The 22,035-nt window shown below is 45.3% G+C and overlaps 2 protein-coding genes across 2 annotated transcripts in view; one reads left to right on the forward strand and one right to left on the reverse strand.

Moving 5' to 3' along the window:
- The window catches only part of STAP2 (signal transducing adaptor family member 2), a 29,700-nt gene extending 17,142 nt beyond the window's left edge, over window positions 1–12,558 (reverse strand). The window contains 9 exon segments of the mRNA XM_087703347.1: window positions 158–260; window positions 1,466–1,535; window positions 2,175–2,306; window positions 3,091–3,218; window positions 3,941–3,997; window positions 5,551–5,648; window positions 5,651–5,681; window positions 8,293–8,364; window positions 12,042–12,558. Of these exon segments, the coding sequence (XP_087559473.1) occupies window positions 158–260; window positions 1,466–1,535; window positions 2,175–2,306; window positions 3,091–3,218; window positions 3,941–3,997; window positions 5,551–5,648; window positions 5,651–5,681; window positions 8,293–8,364; window positions 12,042–12,137 (787 nt within the window). The 5' untranslated portion in view covers window positions 12,138–12,558.
- Window positions 12,559–20,636: 8,078 nt separating this feature from the next.
- MPND (MPN domain containing) overlaps window positions 20,637–22,035 on the forward strand; it is a 33,436-nt gene continuing 32,037 nt past the window's right edge. Inside the window, exon 1 of the mRNA XM_087703348.1 lies at window positions 20,637–20,833. Coding sequence (XP_087559474.1) covers window positions 20,803–20,833 — 31 coding nt within the window. The 5' untranslated portion in view covers window positions 20,637–20,802. The remainder of the gene's footprint in view (window positions 20,834–22,035) is intronic.

Raw genomic sequence — 22,035 nt, forward strand, 5'->3', positions numbered from 1 at the left:
ACGGTGGCAAGGAAGGTCGTAAAATGAGGCAAAGCAGCTGCCTTGCTTAGCCACAGAAATTTGGGGCTCCCTTGCGGCCGTAAGTCGAGGATGACCTGATATTTCCCCCCTTTTCTCTCCAATTTCCCAGACAACTCTAGAGACGGTTGAGGCCTACCCAGCACCATGGCGTAGCTCTTCTCCACACTGAGGGGCACCAGAAGCCCCCTGGTCTTGGTGATGAAGAAGTCCAGCACGGCCATGAGGGAGGAGCAGTAATTCTGGGGAGGGGAGAAAAGCGAGGGAGGGGAGAGCGTGGAAAGGGAGAGGAAGCTTTCGTCAAATCGGCTGGGGGGAAAAAGTCTCAAAACATGACTGCGGAATTGCAAGACACTTGGAAATTCTCCTCTGCTTTGAGCTACTCTCCCGTATTGGAGCTTGGGTGGGAGAAGGAAGGAAGCAACGGGAAGGAGATGTAGGGAGGAAGAAAGGAAGGAAACAGAGGGAGGGAGGGAGGGCAGAAGGAAATAGAGGAGGAGAAAGGCAGGAAAGAAAGAAGGAAATGAAAGAAGGAAAGAAGGGGAAGGAGAAGTAGGGGAGGAAAAAAGGAAGGAAACAGAGGAAGGGAGGGAGGGCGGAAGGAAATAGAGAGAAAGGAAGGAAGGAAGAAAGGAAGGAAAGGAAAAATGGAAACAAGGGGAAGGAGAAGTAGGGGAGGAAGAAAGGAAGGAACAGAGGAGGAAGGGTGGGTGGAAGGAAATAGAGAAAGAGAAAGGGAGGAAGGGAGGAAAGAAGAAAAAAAGGAAAAGAAAGAAGGAAAGAAGGGGAAGGAGAAGTAGGGGAGGAAAAAATGAAGGAAACAGAGGAAGGGAGGGAGGGCGGAAGGAAATAGAGAGAAAGGAAGGAAGGGAAGGAAAAAAGGAAACAAGGGGAAGGAGAAGTGGGGAGGAAGGAAACAGAGGAAGGGCGAAAGGAAATAGAGAAGGAGGAAGGAAGGAAGGAAGGAAGGAAGGAAGGAAGGAAGGAAGGAAGGAAGGAAGGAAGGAAGGAAGGAAAAGGAGAAGTACTGGAGGGTGGAAGGGAGGGAGGAAATAGAGGAGAAAAGGAAGGAGGGGAGGAAGGAAGAAAGGAAGGGTGCAAATAGAGAAGGAGGAAGGGAGGAAAAGGAGAAGTACTGGAGGGAGAGAGGAAAGAAATAGAGACGAAAAGGAGGAGGGAGGGAGGGAGGGAGGGAGGGAGGAAGAACTATCTATAATCTCACAAGGTTGCCATATGCTTCAAGGGTTCAGCTGAGACCATGCAAGCTTTTCACAATTTTTCCCACTTGCATGAGATCTAGTAACCTGGGGAGCACGTCCATTTTAAAAAGTATAAATTTGAAATGCATAACTTGAAACCCGATCAAGTCCTATTTTCCCCTCCCTTCTTTCCTAAAAACCTGGTTTGCCTTCCTCGCCCCCCTGCGACCCCCCCTGGTCCCCCTTACCGGCTTTTCCATAACGATGACGTATTCCCCACCAACGGCGTTGATTTTATAGTGCTTGACGCTCACGGCTCTGCAAAAAACACAAAACGGAATTCGAATTCTGTCCCCTCTTAAGTTTCATCCCAAGGTCCAATGATTCTATTTTAGGCCATTTCCAAGGTCAGAAGTCGAAACACGGCTAGTCCTCAACTTACGACCGCAATTGAGCCCAAAATTTATGCTGTTAAGGGATAAATTTGTTAAGGAAGTTTTGCTCCATTTTACGACTTCCCTTGACACATTTGTTAAGTGAATCGCTGCAATTGTTAAATTAGTGTCACTGTTGTTAAGTGAATCCCCGTGGGTTTTTGCATGTCAGAAGGTCGCAAAAGAGGGATCACGTGACCCCGGGACACTGACACAGTCATAAATGTGAGTCAGAGGTCAAGCCTCTGAAGGTAAATCATGTGACCACGAGGATGCGGCAACGGTCGTAAGTGTGAAAAACGGTCCTAAGTCACTTTTTTCGGTGCCGCTGTAAATTCAAATGGTCACTAAACAAACTGTTGTAAGTTGAGGACTACCTGTAGTACGTTAAGCTCATTGTTCTCTGTAGACGTCCGAAGAGCAGGAATTAAGTCATAAGTCGAGAACTGCCAGTAACCGGATCTTGAAAGATTGAAGTGTGTGTGCGCGCGCGTGTGCGCGCGCCTTTGTCCTTCCAACTCACCCGGGGACCTTCTGCCGAACGGTCAACGAGAAGCTCTTCCCATCCTGTCCAGGACGTAGCAACATGTTGCCATAATTTTCGTTCTGCTCCAGAAGGGCCACAGCTTCCTTTCTGGAGACCTGGAAGAAACAGCTGGGAGAAGAAAGAAAGAAAGAAAGAAAGAAAGAGAGAGAGAGAGAAAGAAAGAAAGAAAGAAAGAAAGAAAGAAAGAAAGAAAGAAAGAAAGAAAGAAAGAAGGAAAGAAGGAAAGAAGGAAAGAAAGAAAAAAAGAAAAAAAGAAGGAAGGAAGGAAAGAAGGAAGGAAGGAAAGAAGGAAGGAAAGAAGGAAGGAAGGAAAGAAAGAAAACAAGGAAGCAAGGAAGAAAGAAAGCAACGAAGCAAGGAAGAGAGAGAGAAGGAGGGAGAGAGGGAGGAAAGAAGGAAGGAGAAAAAAGAAAGGAAAAAAGATGGAAAAAAGAAGGAAGGAAGGAAAGAAAGAAAGAGAGAGAGAGAGAGAAAGAAAGAAAGATTTTCTCAATGTCACCTATCTGCTTTCATGTCTAAGGTGGAACTATAACTCCCAGTCTCCTGGTGAAGGGTCCTAAGTCACACAGTTGGTTCTCATGCTTAAGGCAGGACTAGAACTCACCGTCTCCTGGTGATTGACCCAAAGTCACCCAGCAGGCTTTTATGCCTAAAATGGAACTAGAACTCCCAGTCTCCTGGTGAATGTCCCAAAAGTTCCCCCGCCCAGCCTTCACGTCTAAGGGGGAACTAGAACTCACCGTCTCCTGGTTTCTAGACTGGCCCTTTCGCCACTGAGGCTTGATGCGACTGTAATGCAATTTGCACTGTAAACGGTTTTCACAGAAGAAACAGACAAAGAAGGCCATCGCACGCTTGTGTGAGCAAACACCGCAAGCAGCTCACAACTTACTCGGGCAGTTTCTCTTCCCTTTTCAGGCTCACGCTGAGGTCGGATCGCCTCTCCTTTTCCTTCTCCAAGGTTTCCGACAACCTGTACAGGTGTCCAGGTAGCAAAGACATGGATGCCGGGATCTTCATCTAAGGGTGACGGAAGGCAGACTGAGCTGGTGGTACCCACCGTAAAAAATCTACGTTTTTAACAACATTCAGAGGTCGTCCTCGGCTTGATGGCCCCAACATAAAGAAAGAGAGAGAGAGGGAGGGAGGGAGGGAGAGAAAAAGGAGAGGGAGGAAGGACCACAAACCTGGCACTAGACACAGCTTCAGAGGATGCCTTGAAAGAGCACAGCAATCCAGGGCTGGGAGGGACCTGGAGGTCATCTAGTCCAAACCCCTGCTCCAGGGGAAAGGTTCCGAGGATCGCGCTGCTCACAGCTTTTCCCCTGCTTTTTAAAGCATTTTTTCCCTGTTGGTTTGGGTAAAATAAGCAGGGGAAAATGCTTTAAAAAGCAGTGGGGGGGGGGTGTGTGCTGTGAAAGAAGAAGGGGAGAGAGGGGGGGAGGGAGGGAGGGAGGGAAAAAGGAGAGGGAGGAAGGACCACAAACCTGGCACTAGATGCAGTTTCAGAGGATGCCTTGAAAGAGCACAGCAATCCAGGGCTGGGAGGGACCTGGAGGTCATCTAGTCCAACCCCCTGCTCCAGCAGGACATTGTTAAAGTGAGTTTCTGTCTTTTGACACCCCCCCCCACTCAGTGACATGACCTCATAGCAACGCCCACCCAGTCACATGACACACCCCCATCAAGCCACACCCACAGAAATGCTAGGAATTTTTTTTAGATTTCACCACTGCCCCTACCTCCACCATGGTGAGTATAAAACTTTTCCACATTTCCTGCTGTTCCAGGCTTTCCATCTGTAAAGGGGAAACAAGGCCCACGTAAGGTAAGAATCATGCCAAGATTAGAACAATGGGATCATAGAGTCACAGGGTTGGAAGGGACCTTGGTTGGAGGCCATGGCGCCACAGATAGGGTTGGCAACAGAGGTCATGGAGTCATAGAGTCACGGGGTTGGAAGGGACCTTGGAGGTCATGGAATCGTGGAGTTATGGGATCGTTGTGGACCATGGAGGCCATGGAGTCACAGATAGGGTTGGCAACAGAGGTCATGGAGTCATAGAGTCACGGGGGTTGGAAGGGACCTTGGAGGTCATGGAACCATGGAGTTATGGGGTCGTTGTGGACCATAGAGTCACATGTTTGGAAAAAGACTTTGGAGATCATGGAATCACAGCGTTACAGAGTTGGAAGCCACCTTGGAGGTCATGGAATCATAGCTATAGGGCTTGCAACAGAGGTCATGAACTCATAGAGACAAAGGATTGGAAGGGACCTCAGAGACCATGGGATCACAGTGATAGGAGTTGCAACAAAGGTTTGGGAATCATAAGAGTGACAAAATTGGAAGGGACCGTGCAGGTCATAAAATCACGGTTATAGGGGTCACAACAGAGGTCTTGGAATAACAGAGTCACAAGATTGGAAGGGACCTCGGAGATCATGGAAACATGGAGCCATGGGGTCGCTGTGAATCATAGAGTCACAGGGTTGGAAGTTGGGCTATGGTATCACAGGGTCATAGAGTTGGAACTTGGAAGCCACCTTGAAGATCATGGAATCATGGAGTAATAGGGTTGAAACGGAAGTCATGGAATCATAGAGTCACAGGGTTGAAACGGACCTTGGCCATCTTGGAATCATAGAGTCACAAGGTTGGAAGCAACCCTGGAGGTCATGAAATCATAGAGTCACAGGGTTAGAGGACACCTTGGAGATCATGGAATCAAGAGCCATAGAGTTGGAAGAGAACTTGAGATCTTCTAGTAATCTAATTCAACCTCCAGCCCACACAGGACTTCTCCCACTATCTCAGAGAAAACGGACGTCCAATCTTAGTTGAAGATCTTCCAGTTATAGAGCCTCCCAACATTCTAGAATTAATTTTGTTGTGATTTAGATTTTAGACCGGGGGTCTCCCAAACTTGGCCACTTGTGGACTTCAATTCCCAGAATTCCTCAACCAGCGTGGCTAGCTGAGGAATTCTGGGAGTTGAAGTCCACAAGTCTTAAAGTGGCCTAGTGTGGGAGCCCCCTGTCCTAGATTAATGCAGCCTTTTTCTAGCAGGATACAAATATTGACTTGGATTTAAAGTTTAAAAAAACAAAAAAGATGATATTTGTCTGGAACGGTACAGGGTTTCCTGCCTAGGCAGGGGGTTGGACTAGAAGACCTCCAAGGTTCCTTCCAACTCTGCTATTGTATTGCATATGGTTTGGAAAGATTTTTGCATCTGAGCTCTTGGCATACTTTATACTACAATCACATGCACAACTTTTTATTTCAACAACAGCTCACGGGTGGAATCATCCCTTTGTAACCAAAAAAGAAAGAAAGAAAATACGTTACCCTCAACTTTATTTCTTGGTTCAACATCCTCAGAACCAGCCCTGGTTTTTCTGTAGACATGGAACTCACACTTCTTGGACAGTTGTCTTCGGCCAGGAGACCAAGTCAGTCAGATCAATTTTCTCAATATACTGGAGGTGAGGAAGAACGAGTAAAAAGGTTAGTTTCCAAGCTTCTAGTCCTCAAGGTTGCCTTCTTCCTTCTTACGTTTACGTTTACCTTTTCCCTGTTTATCCTTTTGGCCCAACATTTTTTTACAAGATTCAAATAAAGGAGAGTCTTATGTCACTAGAATATCAATGTTCTGACTGACAGGCATAACAAGCACGGTTGAGGCGATCCAATCTCTGAATGCAAAACTTTATTGAGTACACCATTTCACAACCGGTGAGGGCAAAACCAGATCTAGCTAATTCCCATGCAAAGCCACATAATTAAAATATAGGATTCTCCCTCTCCCTATTAGAGCGGGTCACATTGTCCAATGGAGTTTCTTTGTCTTGTTCTGAGAAAAAGTCTTTGGTGTTGGCAAACACCTGCCGAAGTGTCCTTGGCTCTCACAGCTCGTCTTCTTGATGTCTGGGGCATATATTCCATATCAAATCCACACATGCACACATGGGTTTGTTGGCAAGCTGAGAAGCGATAATGGTTGCAACAGCAAAGAACATGGTTCAAACTTGACATAGAGGTGCGGAGGATTTGAATCCGGGACCATGAAAAGCAAATAATCTACCGCTAATCTGTGGCCCCAAACTTATTCGGTTTTTTTTTTAGCCCCCTGCTTAATTTATCTAGGGCATCGTTATGATGACAGTTGATCAAAATTGTATTCAGTGAATAAATGAATGGGTAGGAATCCATTCCACGCTTGTAAAAAAAAGATGTTCAACAAGTTAGATTAGATAGATATAAGCACAGGTAGTCCTCGAGTTACAACAGTTCATTTAGTGACCGCTTGAAGTTACAACGGCACTGGAAAAAAACGTCTATAGGGTCTTGCCTCTCCAATCTTCCCAAGAAAGGAGGACTCTTGACACTCCCGTGGTTCCAAAAGAAGCTTTGATTGGAAGGTTTGTGATAGCAAGAGATGTAGGCAAGAACTGAAGCGTCTCACTTAAAACCAGCTATTTAAAGCAATGCTAACCAAACCCCTCCCACACTACATCCTTGCAAGGAAACAGAAACTTCATATAGAGCGAACGTCTGCGGGCAGGCGAGCCGTCGCCCAGTTCAGCTGCACCGCACCTCCCGCCAGCCAGCTGGTTTTCAGGTCCCTACCATGCATGCGGGAGACATGTGTGCAAGCACAGGTGGAGCGGGGGTGGTCACATGCACATGTGCGGAGAGGGGGTTGCAGGAGCACGGGGGGGTGTGTGCAGGGTCTCCCCCCCTGCAGCCCGTTCTGTTCCTAGGAGGCTTCAGGGAGGCCTGCTAGGCCCAAAACGAACCACAGGGGTGGGTGTGGTGCGCATGCGCGGGGGTGGGGTGGGGATCATGGAGGGGGGTTTACAGTTAGTGCATGCGTAGGGGGGGTCACACACCCATGTGCAGGGGTGGGGGAACATGGGGGGTGCAGGGCCTCACCCCTGCAGCCAGTTTTGGTCCCAGGAGACTTCAGGGAGGTCTGCTAGGGCCAAAATGGACTGTATGGGATGGGGGGGGGGAGTCATGTGCATGCGTGGGGGGGAGGAGAGAGCAAGGAGGTGTATGGACCACAGGGGGTTGTCATGAGCATGACAAGCAGAGTCAATGGGGAAGTCCGTTTTACTTAAGCACCAAATTTGGGAGGTCCCCCCCTCCCTTTTTTAAATAGTATTTATTAAATTTTCAACATTTAAAAGACAAAACACAAATGTAGACTTGTAACAGCTTTTCAACATCGGTATCCATATTTCCCATAACCTATTTACAAAAAACTCTATTTCTATATCATTATCCTAAGTTAGGGTTTCCTAAAAATGCCCCAAGTGATTCATGAGTCTCGAGCCGAGTTTCAATACAAAACTAGTCATGTATTCGGAGCACCATAGGCAAGATCTTTTCGCAGTCAGGCCTAAGCTTTGCTTGAGTTATAGCTGAATTTTAACCCTGTTCCTTCCTTCCCCTCTGTCTGTGTCATCAATCACATTCCCCAATGAGGTGCACCCCTCCCAATCCTGCTGCAGTTATCTGAGATCCGACTTCAGCCGACAACTTGGAATGCACTCCCCCCCACCCGTCTCTCCCTAGAACAACCTTGGGAGTTGACAATATCTTTATTTAGATACTCTCTATACATTTATACATTTACCCTTTAGGCCTTAAATTTGGTGTTTACTCTCAAGCCAGGAATACCATCTATTCCAAATTTGACAGTCCTCAGTTTCCTCTCCCTCCTTCGTTTCCATAGACAGTCTATCCATTTCTGCACATCCTTAGATTTCCCTTCTTATAATCAGATCTGGGGGAGTATCTGTTTGGTTCCGGTTCTGTGCTAATACGATTCTACTTGCAGTTAATGTGTGTAATATTATGTATTGTGGTTTTCTTCCTCCATTTTCCCATCAAAGATTGCCGGGAGAAACAATTCTGGCTTCAGCTTCATCCTTCGCTCAATTATCTCGTCTAGCCACTTCCTTATCTTACGCCAGTATTTTCCAACCTTGGGACAAGTCCACCACATGTGGTAGAAGGTTCCCTGTTAGCGAAAGTTGAACCCTTGGCCATGCTTCACACCACGCAACACCACACTGGACTTACCTGACTTTCTCTGTTGGTATGGTAGAAATACAGTGTGGAGCCCCAGAGACCGGCCCAGTACTTCTTATAATCCTATTAAAATAAAAAAGAGAACAGAGGAATGATTAAATGGGATTCTCTTGAAACGATAAGGGCTTTGAACTCGCAGTCCCAGCCGCCATCTTGATTTTTTTGCCCCATCTGCAGTCAACAACATAGTGGACTTTTTTTTAAAAAAAAATTGCAATTTCTGGGATTTCCAGAGCGAAAACGTTCCATCGAAGTTCAGGTAGTCCTCAACGTCCGACCAGAATTGAGCCCACAAGTTCACGTTGCTAAGTGAGACGTTTGTTGTGAGTTTTGCCCTGTTTTGCCACAGCTGTGAATTATTGCCCAACTGGCTATGATGCCTAAGGCGGGACTAGAACTCACAGTCTCCTGGCTTCTAGGGCAGCGCCTTAACCTGGGGGGTGGGGGTGATTTTATTATATTAATTTATTATAGGAATCTTCTTTTATTGGCTTTATTGTTTTTATATGAGGTTTTATATTCTGTAAGCCGCCTTGAGTCCGCCATGTGTGAATAGCCCACAATATAAATTCCATAAATAAATAAGTAAGCAAATAAACAAACACACACACAATAATCAGACTTGCATTTCCATTCCATCACAGTTTATTACTTCTGTAAGTTACCAAAGCACACGATGACTAAGCGATTAGCAAAACAAAACGGAAACCCCGAGACGTACAAAATGCAAAGTCCAATTTTTCTGTACCGTCACTGAATGACGACAATGAGGCACGTGGCAGCCGGGGCCAAAGAATTATCAAAGTTTCTCAACTTTTTCCCATTAAATTCTTTTCACCTCATGGAAAGGTAACCGGAGTAGCTCATTCTAATTCATAATAAAATGACAGAATCTTGCAAATCCGGAAGTACAATTTTTGTCCCCGTTTCATTCTCCTTTACACCTTGAGACACTAGGGAGGGTCCCTTCTGAGCCTCCTTCTCCATCCGTTATACAGCAGAGGGCTATGTGGCCTCTTCTCTGATTGTTCCAGAGGTGGGTTCCTACCGGTTCGCACCGGTTCAGTAGAACCGGTTCGTCAAATCTACCAAACCGGTTAGAAGAGGTTCCACCAGTGGACCCGGAAAGCAGGCCACACCTACAGAACAGGTGCCAAAAAATTTTGAAACCCACCACTGGATTGTTCCCTGGCCAGAATGTATTCCCCTGTCTCCTTTACAGACTGAGAAACTAGGGAGGGTCTCTTCTGAGTTTCTTTCTCCACCTTTATGCAACTATGGACTATGTTTCCTATGTTCTTATGTGTTCTCTAGACAGCATTCCACTCCACCACCCCCCATTACAGCCGAAGAAACTATAGAGGGTCCCTTCTGAGCTTCCTTCTCCATTATGCAGCTTCAGACTATGCTGCCTCTTATCTGACCGTTCACTAGGCAGCATCTCTTCCTTCCACCTCTCCTATACAGCCTGAGAAACTAGGGAGGGTCCCTGCTGACCCTCTTTCTCCACCCGTTATGCAGCAGAGGGCTATGCAGCCTCTTATCCGACTTTTCCATCCGTTATGCAGCTGTGGGCTATGCTGCCTGTTATGTGTTCCCTGGCAGCATCCTCCCCCCCCCCCCCATTACAGCCAAAGAAACTATAGAGGGTCCCTTCTGAATGTCTTTCTCCATTTGTTATACAGCTTCCGGCGATGCTGCCTCTTATCTGACCGTTCACTAGGCAGCATCTCTTCCTTCCACCTCTCCTTTACAGCCTGAGAAACTAGGGAGGGTCCCTTCTGACCAGTGGTGGGTTTCAAAAAATTTTCGAACCTACTCTGTGGGTGTGGCCTCCTTTGTGGGAGTGGCTTGCCGGGCATGTGACCTGGTGGGAGTGGCTTGCTGGCCATGTGTTTTCTTTCTTTCTTTCTTTCTTTCTTTCTTTCTCCCTCTCTCTCTTTCCTTCCTTTTGTCTCTCTGTCCCTTTTTCCTTTTTTTCTTTCATCTCTCTTTTTCTTTCTTTTTTTTCTTTTTTTTATTTCTTTCTTCCTTTCTTTCTCTTTCTCTTTCTCTCTCTGTATGAGTGTTTGTGTGTGTGTGTCAGTGGTGGGTTTCAAAAAATTTTGGAACCTCTTCTGTAGGTGTGGCCTGCTTTCCGGGTCCACTGGTGGACTCTTCTAACCGGTTTGGTAGATTTGACGAACCGGTTCTACCGAATAGGTGCGAACTGGTAGGAACCCACCTCTGCTTCTGACCCTCTTTCTCCGCCCGTTATACAGCAGAGGGCTATGGGGCCTCTTATCTGACTGTTCCCTGGCTAGAATGTAATCCCCATCTCCTGAGAAACTAAGGAGGTTCCTTCTAAGTTTCTTTCTCCACCTGTTATGCAGCTGTGGCAATGTGGCCTCTTATCTACTCCCTAGGCAGCATCCCCCCCCCACTTTACAGTCCAAGAAACTATGGAGGGTCCCCTTCTAAACCTCTTTCTCCATTCATTTTGTGCAGCTTCAAACTATGTTGCCTCTTATCTGACCGTTTGCTAGGCAGTATCTCTCCTCCCCTCCCTTTACAGCTTGAGAAGCTAGGGAGAGTCCTTTCTAAATCTCTTTCTCCATTTGTTGTGCAGCTGAGGGCTAGGCTATCTCTTATCTGACTGTTCCCAAGGCAGCATTTCTTCCCGAGTCTCCTTTACATCCAAAGAAACTAGGGAGGGTTTCTTCTGAGCTTCTTCCTCCACCCGTTATGCAGCTTCAGGCTATGCTGCCTCTTATCTGTCTGTTCCCTAGGCAGCATTCACCTCTCCCGCCTGGCCCGTCTCCATGAAAGCCTGAGAAACTAGGGAGGGTCCCTCCTGAGTCTCTTTCTCCCTCCCTTATACAGGTAGTCCTCGACGTACGATCACGTTTGACCCCAGGATTTATGTCGCTAAGTGAAACATTTCTTAAGTGAGTTGTGCGCCGTTTTTACGACTTTTCTTGCCGCGTGTGTTTAAGCGAATCACTGCGGCTGTTAAATTAGTAACACGGTTGTTAAGGGAATCCGGCTTCCCCATTGACTTTGCTTGTTCGGGAGGGGATCACGGGACGGCCGGGACATGGGCAACTGTCCTAAATAGGAACCAGAGGTCCAGCACCCGGATGTAAATTGCGGGGATGTTGCAACGGTCGTTAAGTGTGAAAAACGGGCACTGCCGTTGTAATAGCAGTAGACTTATATACCGCTTCATAGGCCTTTCAGGCCTCTCTAAGCGGTTTACAGAGAGTCAGCATATTGCCCCCAACAATCTGGGTCCTCATTTTACCCACCTCGGAAGGATGGAAGGCTGAGTCAACCCTGAGCCGGTGAGATTTGAACCGCTGACCTGCTGATCTAGCAGTAGCCTGCAGTGCTGCATTTAACCACTGCGCCACCTTGGCTCTTGAACGGTCACTAACCGAACTGTTGTAAGTCGAGGACTACCTGTACAGCTGAGGGCTACGCTGCCTCTTATCTGTCCGTTCCTAGGAATCAATTCTTCATCAGTCTCTCAAAGTCCTTCTCACATACCCTTACACTTCCTGATGTGCCAGATAAGATTTGAACCCCCACCCACCCCGATTTAAGATTCAGCCCCTGCCCTCCTCTCCCAGGGAGGGGGGGGAACAGCTGTATCCCCCTCCCCCAGATGTGCACAGCTTCCAAAGAGCCTCCCTTCTGGTTTTCCCATGCCTTTTCTCCCCCTCCGTTTCTTCCCCCCCAAGCAAGCCAGAGAAAGGTACCTCATCCCACGGATTCTTTTTCTCCAAGAAGCCCTCGTAGTAATGGGGGGGCAGAGCGGCCTTGCCTTTGGCTGACCGCTGGCCTGGTCCAGCCATCGCTTCCTGCCACTCTGGCCAGTGGTTGAAGGACTTTCTCTCTCTCTCTCTCTCTTTCTGCAGAGTTGAGGAATTTACACCAGGAAGCAAAAATGCAATAAATTCAACAGCACGGATTTTTTTCTTCTTCTTCTTCCTGGGGGTTTTTTTTCCCCCAGTCACCTGTAAATTTCCCCGGGGGCCGTCCCCTCAGCCGGTGCCCTTGGCCGCTCGGACCTTGGACAGGACAAGGGGCCCAGGAGGTTTTTTGCCAGCTGGTTCTTCCTCGCTTGAACTCACATGAAGAAAAGGAGGCGGCTGGCTTTTGTTTCGGAGGCAAAGGACGAATTCAGACTTGCTGGTTGGTCCCGGCCAGCTGTCGTGATTCGTATCTGTCCCTGGCCCCACCGGGCAGCAGCTTCGGTTTTTCCCGAATGGAGGAGAAAAGGGAGAAGAGGAGCAGGGTTTTCTGAGAAAGTGCAGAAAGCTGCTTTCGAGATGTCTCTCTTGGTGATTCTGGGCAAAGCAAGGGTTTGGAGTTCAAATCCAGCCTGTTGCTGTTGGGGAAATTGAGGCTGAGCTCCTGGTGACCAACAAGGGCCAGGAGAGAGAGAGAGAGAGAGAGAGGAAGAGAGAGGGAGGGAGAAAGAGAGAGAGAAAGAGAAATAAATAAAGAGAGAATGGGAGGGAGGGAGAGAGAGAGAGAAAAAGATAAAGGGAGGGAGGGAGAGAAAGAGCGAGAGAGAGGGAGGGAGAGAAAAATGAGAGAGGGAGGTAGGGGGGAGAGAAAGAAAGAAAAGAGAGAAAGGGAATGAGGAAGAGAAAGAGAGGGAGGGAGATAGAAGGAAAAGAAAGAAAGGGAGGGAGGGAGAGAGAGGGAGGGAGGGAAATAGAGAGAGAAAGAGAGGGAGAAAGAATGAGAGAGAGAGAGAAATGAGAGAGGGAGATGGGGGAGAGAAAGAAAGAAAGAAAGGGAATGAGGAAGAGAAAGAGAAAGAGAGGGAGGGAGGGAGGGAGATAGAAAGAAAAGAAAGGGAGGGAGGGAAAGAGACAGGGAGGGAGGGAAAGAAAGAGAAAGAGAAAGGGAAAGGGAGGGAGAGAGAAAGAATGAGAGAGAGAGAGAAATGAGAGAGGGAGGTAGGGGGAGAGAAAGAAAGAAAGAAAAGAGAGAAAGGGAATGAAGGAGAGAAAGAGAAAGAGAAAGAGAGGGAGATAGGGGGAGAGAAAGAAAGAAAGAAAAGAGAGAAAGGGAATGAGGGAGAGAAAGAGAGACAGGGAGGGAGGGAAAGAAAGAGAGAGAGAGAGAAAGAGAGAGAGAGAGAGACTTCTTGATTTACAACCAGTTGTTCAGTGATCTTTGGGTCAGTCACATTCTCTCAGCCCACCCCACAGGGTTGTTGTTGTGGGGAAAAGAGATGGAAGCGTATCAGACATGTTCTCCAAAATAATAAAGGCAGGATATAAGTACATAAATAAAGTTAAGAAGAGGCTAAGAAGGTGAAAACAGAGAGAAGAAAGACTGGAGAAAAAGTAGCAATATCCATCTTTTTTCGGTGCAGCAAAAAACACAAAGATTTACAGATTACTTGGGAGTTGCTGGTAAGATGAATTGATGTAAACATTTAACAATACAATATGATGTTGGTTATGTAATAGTATACATGTGATTATATGTTAGGAAAACGGAAAGAATACAAAACTTTAATTAAAAAAAAAAGATTTACAGATTACAAATGCTGATATCACAAGCCCCCTCCATATTAACCAACTCCCTCTAGGCATCTAAATTCAAACTATATATTGATTTTGTGAATGAGAGTAAAGTCCAAAACGAAAAACACAAAAACATACATCCAGCGCTAACAAAAAAGGCATTTTGTGTGCATGTGTATAAAAAAGGAGATAAAAAGACCCAAATGTCAAATAAATTTAACATTAAACTATAAAGAATCCATTCCGGCTGGATGCTGAAAAGATGATGATGATGATGGTGATGGTGATGGTGATGGTGATGGTGATGATGATGATCATCATCATCATTGAGTGTTGTCCCGATTGTAATTGGAGCCCTTGGAGCAATACCCAAAGGGCTACCTCACTATTTGGAAATTCTAAATTTATCAGACTTGAACATTCTGATTCCACAAAAAACCACCCTACTTGGAACAGCTTATATCCTCCGACGTTACCCTAATGGTTCCTAGGTCCTTGGTTAGGACTGGAGCTGTCGAGCTGCCAACCAATCTCACCAAAGATTAACATAACAAACACAAAACTGGGATACCAAATCTCAAGCCAACATGGCAAGATAAACCATCTACTATACATGGATGACTTAAAAATGTACGCAAAAAGCCCCACTGAACTTAAATCAATACTCAACACAGTTCAACTGTTCAGCAGTGACATCAAAATGAACTTTGGACTTGAAAAATGTGCTATGTTATCCATGTGCCGAGGAAAAATGGAAAAAACAGAAGGACTAGAACTGGGAAATGGAAATATAGTGAAAGCATTAGCAAAGGATGATGTTTACAAGTACCTAGGCATATTGGAAGCAGATAACATCTTGAATGGAAAAGTCAAAGAGTCAACACAAAAGGAATACATCAGGAGGGTCCGCAAAATATTAAAATCAAAGCTGAATGCTGGAAACATAATTAAAGCCATTAACACATAGGCAGTTCCAATGATTCGCTACTCAGCTGGAATCATCAACTGGAAAACTTGGACTGGAAAACATGCAAACTTTTGAATATGTACCACGCTTTACACCCACGAAGTGACATCAACAGGTTTTACCTGCCAAGAAAAATAGGGGGCATGGGGGGGGGCTATTGCAAATACATCAAACTGTAGAAGAAGAAAAATGAAGTTTTAATGATTATGTGAACCAAAGTACAGAAAAATTGCTGCAGGATGTGAATACGGAGAACAGCATAAAAACAACAGAAACAAAGGCAGAATATAAGGAAAAACAGCTGGATGACAGATTAAACGGATGGAAAACCAAAGCTTTGCATGGACAGCACTTGAAAAACATTGAAGGAAAATGGGATGACAACTTGACATGGACATGGCTTAAGATGGGAACTATCAAGAAAGAAACGGAAGGTTTAATACTGGCTGCTCAAGAACAAGCACTACAAACTAATGCCATGAAAGCGAAGATACAAAAATCCACCGACAACCCAAATTGCCGACTTTGCAATAACAAAGTCGAAACTGTTTCACATTTAATAAGTGAATGCAGCAAAATCGCACAAACTGATTACAAAGCTAGACACGACCGAGTTGCTTTTATTCTTGAAGGGGGTCCCTTCAATCTTTTTTTTTTTAATTTAATTTTATTTTTGTTACATAGACAACATAATCACATAACAATAGAAAAAGAAAGGCAGAGGGAAAAGAAAAGAAAAAAACCCACACACACACAAAAAAGGGGGAAAAAACCCATCATCCCATACAGTATGTCATTTGATTACAGGTGCATCCCTACTACGTTTCCCCCCATACATACACCCCGTATCTCTCTGTTATATATTTAATAGACACCACAATAACCTAGGGTTTAAAAAAAGGGGGGGGAGACCCAAAAAGGGGGGGGGGAATCATCACATGCAGCATGTCGTTTGGTTACAAGTGTTTTAACATCTGCATCTTCAAATAATATTTACCGTCTCAAATGTTTCATCTAATATAACTAAAGGCCTCATTTCCATTCTACAGTATATATTCAGTTAACATTAGCATTATTTTTCCCCAGAAAGTATACTTATATTTATTGTTAACCTTGCATTTCATACCTTCAAACAGAGATCTTATTCCTTCATTGTTCAACAAGGCATCGCTGCCTATATATACCAGTTTTCATTTGTTGCCCTATTAGCATTGCTTATCAGCAGCGAAATATCATTATAATAAGTTCTTAACCTTATACATTATATCACCAGACCTTATATTAATTCTTCATTGTGTCATTGTTAGATTATTTCACAGCATCCACTGGTCATTGTGTAAAAAAATATGATTTACCCATATCCAGAAAGTCATGGGAACATAGAAAAATGAGAAGGTGAAGATCTTGTGGGACTTTCGAATACAAACAGATCATCATTTGGAGCACAACACGCCAGATATCACGGATGTAGAAGGCCGGAGTGTACAATTTATTTATTAGGACCACAATTGAGCACAAAAGTTATGCTTTTAAGCCAGAGTTTTGTGGTGGGTTTTGCCCCATTTTATGACGTTTCTTGCCACTGTCGTTAAGTGAATCAATGCAGTTGTTAAATTAGTAACATGGTTGTTAAGTGAATCTGGATTCCCCATTGTCAGGAGGTTGCAAAAGTTGATCACGTGACCCCGGGATAAGGAAACCGTCATAAGTACACGCCAGTTGCCAAGCGTCTTAGGTTTTGATCACGTGGCCGTGGAGATGCTGCAATGGTCATAAGTGTGAGAAATGGTCCTAAATCCCCCCTTTTTTTTCAGTAACTTGGAACTGTCACTAAACAAACTGCCGTAAGTTGAGGACTACCCGTATTAAAAAGAGAACAGACAAATATGACATTTTTCGTTCCCTCTGTTCATAGAAACTGAAAATGAGAATTTTGGGGTGGTGTTTTTTCTTCCTTAAAAAAAAAAATCCAAGACCCAGAATTGGTTTCTAAAGAGAAACAAAAGTGAGTAAGAGATTAACAGAGTTGGAAGGGACCTTGTAGGTCATCTAGTCCAACCCACACCGCCCAAGCAGGAGACAATTCTTCTGCTTGAATTAAAGCCGCCATCTGGCGTAGGGTTTCCTGCCTGAGCAGGGGGGGGGGTGTGTTACACTAGAACAGTGTTTCTCAACCTTGGCAACTTGAAGATGTCTGGACTTCAACTCCCAGAATTCCCCAGCCAGCATTCGCTGGCTGGGGAATTCTGGAAGTTGAAGTCCGGACATCTTCAAGTTGCCAAGGTTGAGAAACACTGCACTAGAAGACCTCCAAGGTCCTTTTCAACTCTAGTCTATCTCTGCCCACTCCCGAGCGCTGTCCCTTTAAGAGAAATGCAGCCTGACCAAGGTTGGCAACGATTCATTCTTGAACTGGAGCCCAGAAATGTCTTGTTTATCTTACCCAGAAAAACAGGGCAGACCTGGCGTTTCCTAGCTGGCTGGCAAACCTAGAAGGTTAAATCTCTTTTTGGCAGGATTTTTTTTTCCTTTCTGTAAATCACCACCTTCGATCTGCTGTTTGTCTTTCCACATTCCAGAAGCTCTGCCCTTTTCAACTTCAATAAATATTCTGATTTAAAAAAAAAAAGTTTGACAGAAGGAGGCCGGGTGCAACAGAAGCAGGAGAGAATGGCTGCAGGTACAGCTGTTTTTCCTCCCCTGCTTGTCTTTAGGGGATTTGCTACTCCACCCAACCATTTATGAATACAATAGGATAACAGAGTTGGAAGGGACCTTGGAGGTCTTGTAGTCCAGCCCCCCCCCTGCTCAAGCAGGAATCCGTATCCCGTTTCAGACAAGGTGGCTCTCCTGTCTCTTCTTAAAAGCCTTCGCTGATGGAGCAGCCACAACTTCTGGTGGCAAGCTGCCCCACTGGTTAATTGTCCTCACTGTTAGGAAGTTTCTCCTTAATTCCAGGTTGCTTCTCACTTTGATTAGTTTCCATCCACTGCTTCTTGGTCTGCCTTCAGATGCTTTGGAGAATAGGTTGACCCCCTTCTTCTTGGGAATGGAACAATTTGCCACAGCCAAATTGACATGGCCAACACGTCATGGCCAACACATCATGGCCAACATGCCATGGCAAATTCATCACGGCCAACTTGCCATGGCCAACACGTCATGGTCAACTTGCCATGGCCAACTCATCATGGCCAACTTGCCACAGCCAACACATCATGGACAAATTGCTATGGCCAACTCATTATGGGTCATTTGCCATGGCCAACATGTTTTCGCCAACTTGCCATGGCCAACTCATCATGGCCAACTCATCATGGCCAACTCATCATGGCCAACTTGCCATGGCCAACACGTCATAGCCAAATTGCCATGGCCAACTTACCGTGCCCAACTCATTATGGCCCACTTGCCATGGCCAACTCATTAGGGCCATTTGCCATGGCCAACATGTTTTGGCCAACAGTTCATCATGGCCAACATGCCATGGCCAATTTATCATGGCCAACTTACCATGGCCAACACGTAATGGCCAACTTGCCATGGCCAACTCATTATGGGCCATTTGCCATGGCCAACATGTTTTCGCCAACTTGCCATGGCCAACTTGCCATGGCCAACATGTCATGGCCAAATTGCCATGGCCAACTTACCATGGCCAACTCATTATGGGCCATTTGCCATGGCCAACATGTTTTGGCCAACATGCCATGGCCAACAGTTCATCATGGCCAACTTACCATGGCCAACACGTCATGGCCAACTTGCCATGGCCAACTCATTATGGGCCAGTTGCCATGGCCAACTTGCCATGGCCAACATGTTTTGGCCAACTTGCCATGGCCAACACATCATGGCCAAAATTGCCAGGGCCAACTCATTATGGCCAACTTGCCATTGCCAATTGACCACGGCCAACTCACTGCAGGACCTTTGGAATTCTAGGAGTCTACCGCCATACATTGGCACAAATTACAATGTGTCCTCTGCTGGCCAGCTTCTTCCTTGCAACCTTCAAAGGCCGAAGAAGGTCCTGCTATTTTGCTACCATCCGAAAAATTAATTCCTTTCTGCTTCCCATTTCCAAGTGCCAAGATTTTGATCAAGACAGGTTGATAGATGGAAGTGTATAATTTAAAACTAGTTAAACTTGGTGTAATTTAGTGACAATAAATAGAGTTAATAAATAATTGATAATGATAATAATGCATACAATGTGTAGTGTTATGATAAGTAATAATTATGAATATTGAATGATACCCATCAAAGGAAGATTAGAAACCCTTTTGGATTATATATAAAGGTTAATAAAAAAAGAACTAAGTTACATTCAGTTAAGTCTTGATTATTTAGGGGGGGGGATTTTATGATACAGGATATAGTCAAATAAAGGACGGATAATGATAACAACATATATATATATATATATATATATATATAGATAGATAGATAGATAGATAGATAGATAGATAGATAGATAGATAGATAGAGATAGATAGATAGATAGATAGATAGATATAGATAGATAGATAGATAGATAGATAGATAGATAGATAGATAGATAGATAGATAGATAGATAGATAGATAGATATAGATATATAGATATAGATATATAGATATATAGATATATGGGTACAACATAAGGAAACTGGATGTAAGTTGTAAACAGTGATTTGGAAAGGAGGATTAGAAAATTTTGTTACTAAATATTATGGATGTTTAGCTAGAATAGGACATAAGGATTCAGTGTTATTGGAGGATTTTAGAAATAGTAAATGAAATGCCAGTATGTGGTTATGTATTAAATCTTGGTATATTTTATGATGAAGGACGTTTAAACAATTATAGTCAAATAAAAATGGAGGTATAAGGGTCACATGTATAAATATTTGAGTTAAAATACTGAGTTAATATGAATAATGCTTGATGACGGTGGAAGAGATGCACAAAAGTTTTGTAACCAACCTCCTTATTTTTCCTTCCTTTCCTCCTTCCCTGTCTCATCTTCCTCCCTCCCTCTCCCCTTTCCTTACTTCCTCCCTTCTTTCCTTCCTTCCTTTTCTCCTTTCCTCCTTGTTCTTTTATATTTATTTTTATTTTTCCTCCCTCCTCTTTCCTTCCTTTCTTCCTCCCTCCTTTCCTTCCTTTCCTCGTTCTTTTATCTTTCTTTCTCCCTCCCTCCTTTCCTTGCTTCCTTTTCTCCTTTCCTCCTTGTTCTTTTACCTTTCTTTCTCCCTCCCTCCTTATTTTTCTTTCCTTCCTCCCTCCCTCCTCTTTCCTTCCTTTCTTCCTCCCTCCTTTCCTTCCTTCCTTTTCTCCATCCCTCCTTGTTCTTTGACCTTTCTTCCTCCCTCCCTTTTTCCTTCCTTCCTTCCTTCCTTCCTTTCCTGTCTCATCTTCCTCCCTCCCTCTCTCTTCTTTCCTTACTTCCTCCCTCCTTTCCTTCCTTCCTTTTCTCCATCCCTCCTTGTTCTTTGACCTTTCTTCCTCCCTCCCTCCTTATTTTTCCTTCCTTCCTTCCTTCCTTCCTTCCTTCCTTCCTTCCCTGTCTCATCTTCCTCCATCCCTCTCTCTTCTTTCTTTACTTCCTCCCTCCTTTCCTTCCTTCCTTTTCTCCTTTCCTCCTTGTTCTTTTATATTTCTTTCTCCCTCCCTCCTTATTTTTCCTCCCTCCCTCCTCTTTCCTTCCTTTCTTTCTTCCTTTCTTCCTCCCTTTCCTTCCTTCCTTTTCTCCTTTCCTCCTTGTTCTTTTACCTTTATATCTCCCTCCCGCCTTATTTTTCCTCCCTCCCTCCTCTTTCCTTCCTTTCCTCTCCCCTCCCTCCCTCTTCTCCTCCTTCCTCCACCTCCCTTCTTCCCACCTTCGCTCCCCCCGCCGCCTTTCTCCTCCTCCTCCTGCCGGGCAGCTCCTGCCTTTTCTCCGCCCCCCTTTGTTTCCGTCTCCCGCGGCCGGCCAGGCGAGGATGCTGCCGGCCTGAAGCAGCAGCAGCAGCAGCGCCCGGACCATGGCTGGGGTTGGGGCTGGGGCGGCTGCAGGTACGGCGGGGCGAGGTACGGAGGTTCCCCCGGCGGCCATCCCGGCCCCGCCAGGAGCTAGCCGTGCCGGGGCGAGGGTGCCTCTGAGCACGCACAGAAGGCGGGCGGAAAGGAGGTGGGAGGGGGCTGCGGGGGCATCGTCCGTCGGGCTTTGAAGCGGTTGGGTGGGCGGGTGCCTTCCTGCAACCCCTCCGGTCCTCGGGGGCTTCCTTCCACACACTTGCCGGCGTTGGGGAAAGGGTTTCTGAGCATGGGCAGAGGGCGGCAACGGGAAAAGCTGCGGAAGGGAGGAAAGGAACCTATGCTGGCTGGGGAATTCTGGGAGTTGAAGTCCACCCACCTTTCAAAGCTTCCCCAGGGTGAGAATGGCTTGGGATGGAAATGCATTTTCCCCAACCTCTCAAAAGAAGGAGGGTGGGATGGGCTCTCCTGTTATTCTCTTCCTCTCAATTTTTCTCCAACTCACATCAATAATGAAGATTTAAAGGGCCCCCCCACAAAGGTGATCTCTCCCTCTTCTCTCTCTCTCTTCTCTCTCTCAAATCCATCTTTGTCTGTCTGTCTACCTATCATCTCTCTCATTATCTATCTATCTATCTATCTATCTATCTATCTATCTATCTCTATCATCTATCAATCTACCATCTCTCTCATTATCTCTATCTATCAATCTACCATCTCTCTCATTATATCTATCTATCTATCTATCTATCTATCTATCTATCTATCTATCTATCTATCAATCTACCATCTCTCTCATTATCTATCTGTCTGTCTGTCTGTCTGTCTGTCTGTCTATCTATCTATCTATCTATCTATCTATCTATCTATCTATCTATCTATCTATCTATCTATCTATCTATCTATTTTTACTACCAGTTCTGTTGGCATGGCATGGTGGGCGTGGCAGGGGAAGGTTACTGCAAAATCCCCATTTCTTCCTGATCAGCTGGGACTCCGGAGACAGAGAATAGATGGGGGTGGGGCCAGTCAGAGGTGGCATTTACTGGTTCTCTGAACTACTCAAAATTTCCACTACTGGTTCTCCAGAACTAGCCAGAACCTGCTGAATACCATCCATCCATCCATCCATCCATCTATCTATCTATATCTATCTATAATCTATTTATCAATTCCTTCTATCTATCTATCTATCTATCTATCTATCTATCTATCTATCTATCTATCTATCTGTCTGTCTA

This window comes from Thamnophis sirtalis, unplaced genomic scaffold (genome assembly GCF_051295495.1).
Source record: "Thamnophis sirtalis isolate CommonGarterSnake01/CBP01778 unplaced genomic scaffold, rThaSir2_p1.2 scaffold_1, whole genome shotgun sequence".
NCBI classification, from domain to species: Eukaryota; Metazoa; Chordata; class Lepidosauria; order Squamata; family Natricidae; genus Thamnophis; species Thamnophis sirtalis.